General features: G+C 56.4%; 1 protein-coding gene across 1 annotated transcript in view; it reads left to right on the forward strand.

Moving 5' to 3' along the window:
- The window catches only part of KIF17 (kinesin family member 17), a 38,883-nt gene that overhangs the window by 13,182 nt on the left and 10,819 nt on the right, over positions 1 to 14,882 (forward strand). Inside the window, exons 4-7 of the mRNA XM_066265144.1 lie at positions 1,514 to 1,703; positions 3,495 to 3,947; positions 7,762 to 7,871; positions 13,461 to 13,627. Of these exons, the coding sequence (XP_066121241.1) occupies positions 1,514 to 1,703; positions 3,495 to 3,947; positions 7,762 to 7,871; positions 13,461 to 13,627 (920 nt within the window). The remainder of the gene's footprint in view (positions 1 to 1,513; positions 1,704 to 3,494; positions 3,948 to 7,761; positions 7,872 to 13,460; positions 13,628 to 14,882) is intronic.

Below are 14,882 nucleotides of genomic sequence, written 5' to 3' on the forward strand. Positions count from 1 at the left end.
GGGCTTAATTTTTTTTATTGACTGATTTTTAGGGAGACAGAGGGGATGGACAGAGAGGGGAGGGGGAAGAGAAGCATTCATTTGTTGTTCCACTCAGTCGTGTACACATTGGTTGCTTCCTGTGTGTGCCCTTACCGGGGATCAAACCACAACCTTGTTGTTTTGGGATGACTCTCTAACCGACTGAGCTAACCGGTCAGGGCCAGGCATTCCCTTCTTAATCCTCCTAATAGTCATGCAGAAATAGGATTTATTATCCTCATTCTATAGATGAGAAACCTAGGCCAAGAGAGGCACAGTGACTTCCCCAATTAACAAGTAACAAAAGCAGGTTTCTGTCCCAGGCCTGTCTGACTAAATAGGAACCGCCTTCTCCTTGAAGCTGGGAGCAGCTGCCCACTCACCTGGACCTACTACTATGTGCCAGGTAGCCTACGAGGCTCTTCCAGGGAGCGTGACAGTAATCAGAAAAGGCCTCCGGCACACAGGTGGGCATGAGTGCTGCCGAGGCCTGCAGGCTGGCTTCATGACATGCTCTGGGCAGAGTCTCCTGTCCTCTGTGCCCCGTCGTCACCGCCGCCTCCTAGGGCAAAGTCAGCACTTAGTCTTTTCAAGCTCTGGTTACTGCAGGATGCTGCAGCCTCTCTCTAAGCCCTGCCTCTGGGCTCTCCCACTGACCCCTGCCACTCACGGCCCAGTCCTACCTGGGACGCTGAAGCTACCCTGAGCCTTCAGTGGCTCAGAACAACAGATGGGCCACTTTTGTCCTAATCCATTCTGCTCTTGCCAAAGTAGTTTTATGTCTTCTCACACTTGAAAAATATTGCGTTTCACAGCTCTGTGTCAGCAACAAAACAACTTGGCTGCCTGGAGAGCGAGCAGGGAGCGATCAGATAAATTAATTTACTCACTGCCATCGCGCTGAGAGCCCGCGTGAGCTGGGGGCCAGCGGGAGTTCCAGGCAGCAAATGGCCCTTCACGTGCCATGATTCAAGATTCTAGGAACATCCCTGTTGCCCTGGCGCCGTGGCAGAGGGGCCCAAAGCTGTGATGACAGGGTGGAGGAGGAGCACTCAGAGCCTTTTGGTGACAACTGTGTCAGCCCTGGGGAGCTAACACTCCCAACCGAAAACCTCCTTCACAATAATAGCACTAACCACAGTAGTGAGGCCAGCGGCTGGCATTTAGGGGACACTGGCCATGTGCCAGGCACCGTGCCAAGCATTGTATGAGCCTTAGTTTACTGAATCCTCACCATCTCCCTGTGGAGATAGGAATCTCATACCCATTTTACAGATGTGGAAACAGACTTAGGGAGGTTAAGTCACCGGCCCAAGGATCCACAAGGAGTAAAAGGCAGGGTGGGTTTGTGGCTGGCTCCCCCTGCAACAAACCCTCTGCCTGCGAGGGTGTCTGGGGCGCTCATCGGGGCTGCAGGAGGGCGAAGGTGGTCTAATCAGGCCCTTCCCTCTGGGACCCTGGCCCCCCCGCCCCCCGTGCCCCCTGCCCACAGCTGAGGGAGCACCCGGAGAAGGGCGTGTACGTGAAGGGGCTCTCCATGCACACGGTACGCAGCGTGGCCCAGTGCGAGCACATTATGGAGACGGGCTGGAAGAACCGCTCGGTCGGCTTCACGCTCATGAACAAGGACTCCTCGCGCTCCCACTCCATCTTCACCATCAGCATCGAGATCTACGCTGTGGGTACGTGGAGCCGGCCGGGGCGGAGCGCAGCCGGGCAGCCTGAGCTGGGTTCCTGCTCCAAGCGAGCGAGAGGCCTCACGTCTCAGAGCCTTTGGGGCCCCAGCTGAGCCTGAGAAAGATGCTCAAACTGCCTGGAGGAAGCACAGGAGGCCCCTCCCCGAGCTAGGGCCCAAGTTTCCAGGATAAAGAGCACCAATAGCAGCAGTAATACTGGTAGCTACCACTGAGCACTTAGCTACGTGCCATGCTTGTGATGTGCATTTAGCACATATGACACGGGTGCTGGCCCTTTTCTAACCAGTCCTCTGCCAGGTGTGATCGTGGCTTCCAGTGTAAATAAGTCCATCGTGAACATCTCTGTGCACAAATTTTTTCCACTTTTAGAGTCATTTCCTCAGATTAGGTTCCCAGTAGACCTCCTGGAGCAGAGGGTCTGTCTAAGGCTCCTTCACCTTCTCCCAAGAGCGTTCCAAACGGGCGGTTCCAGGTCCCTCCTTTCTCTCCCTCCACCTCTCCCCTCCATTTTTTCCTCCCAACCTCAATCTCTTCCTCCCCCCCCCTCTTTTTTTTTGGGGGGGGGGGATAATAGCCCAAAGAATCAACCCCCTCCCGTGTCCAAGCCTTACCTGGGTACCAGCCAAACCTTTTATTTCTTTACTTTGGGTCCTGGCTAAAACTAGGCCAATTGTGGTTTCAACCAGTCGGAAACTAAGGAGGAACTAGGGAGGAAGTCCCTACCCCCACCCCTGTCTCATCTCATTTGGAACTGTGCATGGATTTGTCAGGAGACAAAAAACAGTTATTAATAGTTAAGAGCAGCAAGCTATCATTTAATGAGTGCTTGTTGTGTGCCAGGCACAACCCCGAGCTCTCTCCATATGTGCTATTGGTGCATCCTCACCACAGCCCTTCAGGGTGGGCCTTTGATTCCCACTTTATGGATAGAAAGGCTGAGAGTCAAGTGAATTTATTTCCCCAAGTCTCACCACTATTAAGAGATGGAATCAAGCCTGCACCCTCACAGGTCTGGGTCTCCCAAACCTGTGCTCTGAGCCCCTGCTGCCAACCAGGGGGGACCCAGCTCCTGTCTCCCTCGGCACTTGGGGCCTGTCCTGCTAGCACAGCCTCCAGTTACAGCGGAACCTGGCTTTTTCTCAGGGGAGACAACTATCTGCTCGGTGCCAGGCCCTGCATAGACCCTGTAAAAATGTGTTGTCAGTTTACTCCTCCCAACAACCAACCCTACTGGGAGCGATTGTTAGTCTCGTTTTGTTGATAGGAGAACTGAGGATCAGAGAGGTGCGTGGCTCTGCCAAGGTCACACAGCAGGCAGAAGGCAGGACTGGGATGGGAATCAGGGCCAAGAGTCTCCAAAGCCAGTGGTTTTTGCATTAAAGGATACAACTCCCTGGTGACCCAGTCACATCTCCCCACCCCCACCTTTGGCCTCACAAGAAATGTGTAGGACCTGTTGTGGTGGCCATAGACGTCTGCTGCTCAGAGAATAGTCTGCCTCCCAGCCCCTGCTTCCTGGAGTCCGACAGCCCCAGGGTCTGATCTTGGCTCTACCACTTAAGAGCTGTGGGCCTTGGGCAAGTTAAATGCCATTCGTTAGCCTCAGTTTCCTCTTCTGTCAGATGGGCACAGTAAGAGCACCCCCCCTCGTGAGGCTCCTGAGTGGCTGAAATGAGACCCTCAGTGAGGGTGAGCACTCAGGGCCTGATGCTGACTGCCCTCGTTACCACGGAGACCTTCCTAAAGCCCGCACCCCTCTGCCTGGTCTGTCTGCAGATGAGCGGGGCAAGGACCACCTCCGGGCAGGCAAGCTGAACCTGGTGGACCTGGCGGGCAGCGAGCGGCAGTCCAAGACAGGTGCCACAGGGGAGCGGCTCAAAGAGGCCACCAAGATCAACCTGTCACTGTCAGCGCTGGGCAACGTCATCTCGGCCCTGGTGGATGGGCGCTGTAAACACATCCCCTACCGCGACTCGAAGCTGACGCGGCTGCTACAGGACTCTCTGGGCGGCAACACCAAGACGCTGATGGTGGCCTGCCTGTCGCCTGCTGACAACAACTACGATGAGACACTCAGCACGCTGCGCTACGCCAACCGGGCCAAGAACATCAAGAACAAGCCGCACATCAACGAGGACCCCAAGGATGCCCTGCTGCGCGAGTACCAGGACGAGATCAAGAAGCTCAAGGCGATCCTGGCCCAGCAGATGAGCCCCAGCAATCTGTCAGGTGGGGCGGCGCGGGAGGAAGTGGCAGGAAGGGTCGGGGGACCCAGGAGAGAGGTCTGTCCCGGGGTCTGCCTGCCGGCAGCTGAGTCTATGAGATGTGGAGGCAACGCCCCATGACCGCTCAGCTTCATGGGACCATGGCTTTGGGAACAGTGAGAGACAGCCCTGGTTGGTGTCAGCCCGGATAGTGTCTGCTCGCTGATGCCCCGAGAAGAGCCCAGTGTGTCCATCCTGTCCCATCAGCTGGGGGCGGGGGGTGGGGCTGTTGCCTGCTCCCTGCCTCCCGACTGCACATTCATCATCCGCTTGTCTGCCTGCTGTCTCTGCGGCAGCATCTCGTGATGCCGTGCTGCTTAGCCACTGGGTGACTCACTCCCCCACGTCCCACCCCCACTCCCAAAAAGGCACCTCGTGATGGCAGTGCTTACTCCCCGGCGTCTGGCTGTCATCTAGTAGGTAGAGGCCATACCAGGAGCGCAGGTCTGCAGGGCACTGCAGCTGAAGGACTCCAAGGGTTTTTCTTATCTGAGAAACCTTTGAGGAAGGGAGTGCAAAAGAGCCTGGGTCCATCTGTCTATTCAGCCAGCTCTCTACCACCTTCCCATCCATCCATTCTACACACACCCCCATTCATCTACTCGTCCACCCACCCATCCACCCACCCCACCCATCCACCCACGCATTCACCCAACCATCCACTCATCTACCAGGTATCCATCTACCCTGACATTTACCTACCTGCCCTTTCACCCCACTCCATTATTTACCCATTTACCCACTCACCTACCTAATCACCCCTCCATCCATTGATTACCCATTCATTCACCCATTCTCTCCACCCACCCATCTATCCTACCATTCACACGTCTACCCATTCATTTACTTCATCCTGTCATCCATGCTTTTACCCATCTTTCCACCCACCCAACCATCCATCCATCCATCCATCCGAGTTCACTAAGCACCCACTCTTTGTGTATGGGCCTGTGCTGAGCACTGGGGACCCAGAGATGAATCAGATCTCAGCTCTGCCTCATTGGCATCTCATCTCCTGAGGGGCATGGAGGATAGCTCATCATGTGGGACAGGGTTAGTGAGCAGAGTTTAGGGGGATGAGAAGTCTCCCTATTACACAGGATGAGAGTGGCCAGTGTGTGCAGAGGTGCACAAAACAATAAGGTGTGTCTGAGGGACCAGGAATACTTCCGCTGCATAGGGGGATGGGAGAGGGCAGGTGAGGTTGGCAGGGGCTAGAATTGCGGTGGCCCCGAGCACCACAATGAGGATTCCACTTCGGCAATCCGTCTTCCTCCTCTTTCCCTGCTTCCCCACCCCCGATCCTCATTGCCCCAAGGTTGGGAAGGAGAAGCTAGATGGGGGGGATGGTGAGAGGTGCGGGAAGGAGTTGGGGAGGCCCTGCCTGGGGCTCCCCAGGCCCAGCAGCTAACATTGGTGCAGCCTTGAGTGGGTATCGTAACAGCCTTGAGGGGAAGGGGCTGTTGTGTCCCCCCTTCCTGGATGACTAACAGGCAGCTCAGCAAGATGAATGCTGGTGCAGGGTGAGCAGTAATTGCTAGTCTTCATGCTGGCACCAAGGGCAAGCGGCTTAGCCCCACTGAGGCTCTGTCCTCGTCCGTAAAATAAGGTACTAATGACACCTGCCTTGCTGTCGTGAGGCAGTTGGGAGGATTGTATGAGGTATGCACCTGTGGGCTTAGCACGTGGTGCTTTAACTTTGTAGGTGGGCCTTAAACCAGGTGTCTGACTCGGAGTTCCCTGCGTTTCCACCCCACGGCACTTAGCATTAGCTGTGGCCCCCTCTGCCCCAGTTCCCCCGCCCCAGCTCCTGGCATACTTCCCTCTTCCCCATCTAGCAAAGCTTGAAACAGCTGTCTGATTTCTCTGGCCCCCGTTCCTCCACTTCCACTCTCTGGCCCCAGTCCAGCAGGCGGTGCGCCCGGTCCTGCCGAGCCTGTCCATGTCGTGGGCGGCCTGATGGTCAGGATGGCGATCTGCCTCAGGCGAGGCGGGGGTCGGAGAACAGTTAGGACTGGCTGGTTTGGGGGCACTGGGGCCGTCCCTGCTTGTCTGGTACCTGGCTCTCGGGTGATTTAGGGCAGGGCAAATGCTGGCACAGTGTGTGAGACTTAGATCAAGAAGGTGGTTGGAGGTATGCACTCAGGATTGGTAGGTTTTTATATGAAAGGTGGGCTTGGCCCTGGCCGGTTGGCTCAGCGGTAGAGCGTCGGCCTGGCGTGTGGGGGACCCAGGTTCGATTCCCGGCCAGGGCACATAGGAGAAGCGCCCATTTGCTTCTCCACCCCGCCCCCTCCTTCCTCTCTGTCTCTTTCTTCCCCTCCCACAGCCAAGGCTCCATTGGAGCAAAGATGGCCCGGGCGCTGGGGATGGCTCCTTGGCCTCTGCCCCAGGCGCTAGAATGGCTCTGGTCGAGGCAGAGCATCGCCCCCTGGTGGGCAGAGCGTCGCCCCTGGTGGGTGTGCTGGGTGGATCCCGGTCGGGCATTTCCAGCTTCAGAAAAATACAAAAAAAAAAGGAAAAAAAAAAAAAGGAAAAAAAAAGAAAGGTGGGCTTGCCAACAAGCTGTGGACTGTCTAGGAATTAGCAGGCCCTGGGAGAGGCAGTCTCTCCCTGGCCAGCAAGTCCACCAAAATGCCAAAGCATCAGAAAATACAGTTTATAAAAATAATTGATGCAGTGTGTCCTCTGAATTCCAGATTTGACTCTCCAGCTGTGTAATAATCGTTTTAAACTTAACACATCCAACACTGAGCTCTTGATCTTCCCCAGATCTGCTTGTCCTACAGCTGTCCCCACCCCGCTGGTGGCAAGCCAGAACCTGGGGGGTCAGCCTTGGCTCCCCAAAAGCTTGAACCCATATCTAATCCAGTTGTCTCCACCTTGCAAACATGTCTAGGACCTGCCCAGCGCTGCACCGCGGCCTAAGCCACCGTCATCTCCCACCTGAATGACTGCTGAGGCCCCCAGGAGGTCTCCTGGGTCTGCCCCTGTCTCTTTCAGTACGTTCTCCGCCCAGCAGCCAGGGAGGTCTTGTTCAAGTGCAAGTCTTTTCACTGCCCTGCGCTAACCATGCACTAGCCCGTTTCAACCCAGAGTCCAAGCTCACGCCCTCCTCACGGCCTGCGAGGTCCCCGTGATCTGGAGGTCCCCGTGATCTGGCCACGCCCCCTCCCACCTCCTCTTGCCCAGACTCTGCCTCGCTCACTCCGCTCCAGCCACGGGCCTTCTGGCTGTCCCAGGAACGGTCTAGGCCGCTGCCTCCTGGAGGACCTCTGCACTCACTGCTCCTTCCTGTCTGTCCCCAGGATCTCAGCCCACCTCGCTTCTGTCCCTGACTCCCTCCAGATCGCTGCTTTCCTCTTGTCTAAGAGCTCATCCCTTTCCGCAGGACTCACGTTAACCCTCCCCCTGGTTCTTACTCCCGAGCATTCTGCCTGCTCTCTGTCTCTCCGCCCCGCGTGCCGCCTTGTAAACATGCCACGCGCTGGCTTCTTTTGTTTGCCTTTCTCTCCCACCTGGAAACTCAGCTTGTGGGTGTGGAGCTTGGTCTGTTTTGTTCAATGCCACATCCCCGGTGCCTGGAACATGCGGTGCTCAAGAAATAGTTCCTAAAAGACTGAATCAGTTAGCACTTTACATAGAGACATGCTTCAGATAAGTTCAGTACTTCAAAGCCTTTTTGAAAGAGCACGTGGTTGTCTTTGTGGATTGCTGCTTTAGTTCCTGCTAATGGTGAGCAAATGGGTCACGGCCCCTCCGTTCTGTTTTCCTCCCAGCCCTGCTGTCTAATCAAGGGCTCCTAAACCCTGCCCAGACTGAGGAGAAGCCCTTGCCCCCATCCGTGATCCAGCATGACATGGAGGCTGAAAAGCAGCTCATCCGAGAGGTGAGACCCGGAGCAGGCGGGACAATAGGCGGGCTGGTGGTACCTGACAGACTTTCTCTAGAATCATGTCATTTTTGGAGCCCAAAAAGCTGAGGCTCAGAGCATGAGCATGACTTGCCCAAGGTCACACAGCTAAGGAGAGGCAGAGCTTGAGTTCCTGACCACAGGGTCCAGTACATCCCACATCAGTGAGAGGACAGAAAGGGGTGTAGGGGCGTCTGCAAGAGCGCCGCCTCCCCTCAGCACTGCAGGAGGGGTGGCTGTGAACCGATGGAAGCGGAGAGGGTGTCCCCCCACCCCACCCCACCCCCGGTGCCGGAAGTGGCCCGGGCAGATGTGAGGAGGTCAGAGCGGAAGGAGTGAGTCCCCTCAGCAGGCGCCAAGAAGCCTGGGCTGACTGACAGCAGGGCAGCTGGGTGGGCAGGGGGGAGCCCTGAGCTGCCCGTCTGACTGGTGGATGAGATGTTGGCCTCCAGAAAAAGCTGTCACGGGGGTCACCACGGTCCTCCCACATACAGGCTCTCAGGGTTCTCTGGCAACCTCAAGGCAGGTAACAGCTGTATTTACAGACTCTGAGCTAATAATCCCCGGGGGGCACTTGACATCGCCAGGTGTGTGGGAGCCTCCTAACTCCCGGTCCCCAACTCCAGGCTCTGTGGGTTTCTGGAGGTTCCTGCTACTTAAGGGCCACCTTCTGAACCCGAGCACGTGGTGAGGTTTGACATTCTGCAGTCCCTTTAGGGCCCTCGCTTGCTCAGTGGAGAACCGAATGCTGGCAGAAACAGCTCAGAGACCGACTGGGGCCTGGGCATGTCTGCTCTGGACCTTTACCACTCAACTATGACCTCAGGGGGGACCAGCCCTGAGGCCCCTGGGAGCCCTGGCCAGGCTGTGGGGGCCTGGGGCCCAGCCTCTGGGGCGGGTAGGGGGGGGAAGACCGCGTAAGGCCTGGGGGACCTCAGTCCGGTGGGCTAGAGAGTAGAAGAAATGGACGCAAGAGTCTCCCAGCGCTGCCCATGACAGGCAGAGGCTGTTACTGCTGGGGAGAGGCCTAGCTGTGGCCCGATGGGCCCTGTCTTGCCCCTGTGAAGGTTCTGGGAGCTCAGCTTCCAGTCTGCCTTTTCCCAGCGGGGAGCCCCTGGGGCAGGGTGAAGAGGGGGCTTTTGGCCATGGCCAAACCCAAACCCACAGAATGAGAGAAGTCACACTTCGAGGGTTCAGAGTGGGTTTTTTTAAATTTTTTTAATTTTATTTATTCATTTTTAGAAAGGAGAGAGAGAGGGAGAGAGAGAGAGACAGAGGGGGAAAGAGAGGAGAGAGAGAAGGAGGGAAGAGCTGGAAGATCAACTCCCATATGTGCCTTGACCAGGCAAGCCCAGGGTTTCGAACCGGCGACCTCAGCATTTCCAGGTCGATGCTTTATCCACTGAGCCACCACAGGTCAGGCCAGAGTGGGTTTTAGAATCACATAGCGACAGGTGGACGTTGGTCACAAAACAGTGGGGGTAGGAAGGGTTGGCCAGAAGCTGGGATGGAGGCTTCCTCCTCAAGGAGGAACTGCTGGGTGGGCAGGCACCGCCCCCTAGTGGTCACCAGGGAGAAGAGCTGCCGTGTGGGCTGGAGGGTCCTTTTGCCTTGGGAATGGGGGGTGCCTGCCTCCTCCTTGTGGGACAGCCCAGGGGACCCTGCATCAGAGCACTGCTACCTGAGGCCACCACCACCAAGTTTGTTTTCTGACACTAGAGTTTCTTCTGTGAGCCACACTTCCCATCCCAGAACCAGTCAGGACTCTTGGGATAAGGGAGGTGGCCCTGTGGATGGCGGAGAAGGGTGCCAGGCCAGGAACTGACTCCACCACGAGCTGGGGGTGTGACTGTGGGCTTCAGTCCCCCAGCCGTACAGGTTGGGGTTGGAACTAGAAGATTCCTAGGGTCCACCCAGTTTTTATGCTCTGCAAGTCCAGTCTTACGGGCTCTGTGACCTTGGGCAGGCTGTTCAGGCTCTCTGAGCCTGTTTCTCGTCTCCAGAATGGGTAGTAGGAGAGGGACCTGAAGGGGTCTCGTTGTTGGGGTTTGCGCTCTAGCCCCCGTTAGTCATCAAGCCTTTTCCAAGCACCCCGGTCACAGGCACTGTAGCTGGAGGCACATGTGGGGCCAAGGAAGAGTTTTATTGCTTTTGCTACTGGAAGTAATAGAGCGGGTTTTGTGAGCTGCTGGGCGTGGTCTAGAACCGCAGGAGAAGTCCTTGGCGTAGAGGGACACGGGGACTGAGAAAGCCAAGTCCTCGAGTGGGTGCTCGGCTTCAGATGGTTCATCATCCCGTCACAAGAGGGGACATAGAGCTTTCTGGAGGGCGGACGGGAGGGTGCATGGCTGGGATGGTGAGGAAGTTCATGTGCTGTCTGTAGAGTGGAAGACAGGAAACGGGGGGGGCGGGGTGCAGAGGGAGGGGAACGGAAGGACTGGGTGGAGGACCATTTGGTGAAAATGTTTGTTGATGCAGAAAGGTGTTCATGACACTGTATATGTGGTGTGTGTATGTGGTGTGTGTGTATGTGGTATGTGTGTGGTGTGTGTATGTATGAGGTGTGTACGTGTGTGTATATGTGGTATGTGTGTATCTGGTATGTGTGTATGTGGTGTGTGTGTATGTGGTGTGTGTGGTGTGTGTATGTATGAGGTGTGTACGTGTGTGTATATGTGGTGTGTGTGTATGTGGTGTGTGTGTATGTGGTGTGTGTGTATGTGGTGTGTGTATGTGGTGTGTGTGGTGTGTGTGATGTGTGTGTATGGTATGTGTATGTGGTGTGTATATGTATGTGGTGTGTGTGATGTGTGTGTATGTGGTGTGTGTGTGATGTGTGTGTATGTGGTGTGTGTGATGTGTGTGTGGTGTGTATATATATGTGGTGTATGTGTGTATGTGGTATGTGTATGTGGTGTGTGTGGTGTGTATATGTATGTGGTGTGTGTGATGTGTGTGTATGTGGTGTGTATGTGATGTGTGTGTATGTGGTGTGTGTGATGTGTGTGTGGTGTGTATATATATGTGGTGTATGTGTGTATGTGGTATGTGTGTGTGGTGTGTGTGATGTGTGTATGGTATGTGTATGTGGTGTGTGTATGGTGTGTGTGGTGTGTATATGTATGTGGTGTGTGTGATGTGTGTGTGTGTGATGTGTATGTGTGTATGTGGTGTGTGTATGTGGTGTGTGTGGTGTGTATATGTATGTGGTGTGTGATGTGTATGTGTGTATGTGGTGTGTGTGTATGTGGTGTGTGTATGTGTATGAATGTGTGAAGCACTGGCCTTTGAATCAGACAGACTGGGTTCAGGTTCCAGCCCTACTATTCATTGAGCTGTGTGACCCTGGGCAGTCTCTCTCCCGGCCTCGGTTTCCTCATCTGAAAATGGGGCTGCTGTGTGCTTCTCGTGAGGCAGTGCAGGAAACGCTCCTGGGACACAACAGGTGCCCAGAACATGCCTTGTCTCTCTACCCTGCTGTTTCCTCTCTCCCCTGTTCCCTCCCTTCATCTGACACCCTCCTTCCCGCCCCATCTCTCCACAGTGTCAGGTAGGAATAGGAGGAGGTGGTGTGTTTAGGGAGCTGAAGGGACTGTCAGGGGCGAGGAAGGGGCAGCAGAGGCTGATTCGGCCCACCTGTCTCTCTTTCTCCCCCACCCGTTCTTCTGCAAGCTTTCGTCCCTGGAGCCCAGTGAGCACAGGTGTGAAGCTGAGGCAGAAGGCAGCGCCCTGCCTGGGCCTGTGAGTACCCCCGGGCCAGCCCTCTGTGTAATAAGAGGACTTCCAGGGCCCTGGTTCTTCCTGTGACACTCCACTGTCTGCTCCGTCTCCGGGCCTCAGTGTCTTCATCCATAAAACAGGGACAAGAACACAAGCCCTGCCCCCGCGCATCCAGGACGGCCCATTGCAAAACCGTATACAATCCGGAGGAGCTGCCACACCTCCTCTTATCGATGTTAATAAGAGGCCACTGTTCCACAGTGATTTTCAAACTATCCTCTGCCTTGGAACCCTTGTCTAAAGCACAGAGGCCCAGTGTGCACAGAGGGTGGGAGCTGTGCGTGGTCACTGGAGGTTCCTGGGGTGCTTTGAGGGGCCCCACCGAGGACAAGGCAGCAGTTCGAGCACTGCTGTTCCCAGACCTCACCCATTTCTGCTTAAGAAAGCACAATAGGGAATGAGAGGAAGGCTTTATTTTTTTTATTATTATTATTATTTTTTATTTTTTTTCATTTTTCTGAAGCTGGAAACAGGGAGAGACAGTCAGACAGACTCCCGCATGCGCCCGACCGGGATCCACCCGGCACGCCCACCAGGGGCGGTGCTCTGCCCCCCAGGGGGCGATGCTCTGCCCATCCTGGGCGTCGCCATATTGCGACCAGAGCCACTCTAGCGCCTGAGGCAGAGGCCACAGAGCCATGCCCAGCGCCCGGGCCATCTCTGCTCCAATGGAGCCTTGGCTGCGGGAGGGGAAGAGAGAGACAGAGAGGAAAGCGCGGCGGAGGGGTGGAGAAGCAAATGGGCGCTTCTCCTGTGTGCCCTGGCCGGGAATCGAACCCGGGTCCTCCGCACGCTAGGCCGACGCTCTACCGCTGAGCCAACCGGCCAGGGCGAGAGGAAGGCTTTAAATCTACTTACTTTTTTTCTTTTTTTTAAGAGAGAGAGGGACAGGCAGGGACGGACAGACAGGAAGGGGGAGAGATGAGAAGCATCAACTCTGCGACACCTTAGTTGTTCATTGATTGCTTTCTCATATGTGCCTTGACCAGGAGGCTACAGTAGAGCGAGTGACCCCTTGCTCAAGCCAGTGACCTTGGGCTCGAGCCAGCGACCATGGGGTCATGTCTAGGATCCCACGCTCAAGCCAGCAACCCCACACTCAATCCAGATGAGCCCCCACTCAAGCTGACGACCTCGGGGTTTCAAACCTCATCCTCAGTGTCCCACCCAGTCCAATGCTCTATCCACTGCGCCACCGCCTAGTCAGGCCTACTTATATTTTTGAAGAGAGAAAACTCCCTGCCAACCTCTGGACCTGGTCACTGGGTGGGAGCTGGCAGACGAGGTGGCTGGGGAGCCCTGGCTATAAGGCGACATTGAGATGGGACCCAAGTAGGAAGAGGGACCCAGAGGAAGAGCAAGTGCCTAAGTCCTGTGGCTGAAAGGGTCCTGACTCAGCAACAGAAAACGAGAAGCGGCAGGGTGGGTGAGTGGTGGGGGTGAGCAGGGAACAGGCCACGGAAGAAACTGGACTTTACTGCGAGTGCAGTGGGAATCCACGTGGGGCTGTAACCAGGAAAGGGCTGTGATCAGTTTGTACCTGCAGGAAATTGCACTGGCTGCCGCGTGGAGCGGCTGGCGTGGGGCAGGGCGGGAGCCAGCAGGCTGCTGGTGAGTGTTGGTGGGAACGGTGTCAGTAGGAACTTGCTTGGTGCATTTTTGTATAACGGGTGTCCCTGAGCCAGAGACGATCCGTCCGGTGTGTCCCGGTGGGACTGAGGCCACGGTGACTTATGCCCAGGGGCTGGCCTCCCTACCTCCACCTAGGTTTTTCTTTGTGCTCAGGAGGTTGACCTGGACCCAGAAGTGGCCAAAGAGGTGGCATTGGCAACAGAGCCTGGTGTGGGGACCGAGGCTGAGGCCCAGCCCCTGCTGGCTGTGACAGGTTCGAGAAGGGACTGTGGGACCGACAGCACGATGCCCGTTGTGGACCAGCAGCGGGTGCTTGCCCGGTAAGTGCCGCAGCTCGGGGCTGGGGGAGCCCTTGGCAGGGCAGGAAGGAACTCTTCCCTGGGTATGGGGCTGCCCTGCCCCTAGATTCTTCCCGACCCCCCACCGAGGCCTCCCCTCGCTCTCCCCCCCCCCCCACAGGGTCCTGACCCTCTCTCCAGGAGCAGGGGGCGGGAAGGCACTGGACTCAGCGGGGGGGGGGGGGGAGGGCTGCTCTGGGAGCTGCACACATGCCCCGTGTCCCACCAGGTGTCCTCTCTGGGAAAAGGGGAAGGACTGTTGCCCACTTGGCTTTCACAGGGCCTGGCCTTTAGGTCTCAGGAATCCCAGGACAGGGTGACACAGGGTTTCCTCAGGTCCCAGCTGAGCCTCCAGGACCCTCCCTGATGGAAGACTTGCTCCCCCTGGGGACAAGCCACCCCCAGACACCCTCTGGGGCCACCTGTGGAGCTGGGCTTTCCTCACTGGCTGTGCAGCTTTGTGCACGTGACTTACCCTTTCTGAGCCTTGGTTCTCACTTCTGTAAATGAGAGTAAAGCCCAGCCGACCACTGTGACTGAGTGAGCCCCTTGGCCAGGGGCCCAGCCTCTACCAGTCCCACAGCCCACAGCTCAAACATTAACTGAGCAATTACTATGTGCTGGGCACCAGATGCAAGGATGAAGGAGATGCTACCTTGTCCTTCAAGGGGCTCCTGGTCCAGGGGAGGCAGGGACACAGGGTCGGGTTCTGTAGCAGGTCGCAGTGAGAGGGCTGTGCAGTCGGCTGCCTGGGTTCCCATCCGCCTCTGCCACTGGGGCCGACGTCAGAGCCCTCTGTACCTTAGCTTCTCATCTACAAAGTGGGCGGTAGACTTCCAGCTTGAGAAGCTTGTTGGGAAGGTCCCATGAGACGGTGCCTGCAGAGGTGGCAGCCCAGTGTCGGGCCCATGTGGCAGTTGTCACGGTGAGGTCTGGAGTGTGGTCAGGGAAGGCTTCACAGAAGAAGGGATACCTGAAGAAGGTTTGCAGGACAGAATGCCTCAGGGGTAGCATTAAAGATGCAGGGCGCAGGCAAGGAGGCACAAGGCACGGAGGGAAGAAACAGCCTGCGTGGTCGTAGTGCGAGCAGCAAGCAAAAGCCAGAGTGAGTAGGGTGGTGGGTGCTGAGGGAGGTGAGACAGAGGCCCTGTGTGCCTGGGGGCCTGGGCTTCGTCTTGATGGGGACCTAGGAGGGCTGAGTTTAAGCAGAGCGGTGACGCAGACATGGCTTTTCTCT

This window comes from Saccopteryx bilineata, chromosome 3 (genome assembly GCF_036850765.1).
Source record: "Saccopteryx bilineata isolate mSacBil1 chromosome 3, mSacBil1_pri_phased_curated, whole genome shotgun sequence".
Taxonomy (NCBI): domain Eukaryota; kingdom Metazoa; phylum Chordata; class Mammalia; order Chiroptera; family Emballonuridae; genus Saccopteryx; species Saccopteryx bilineata.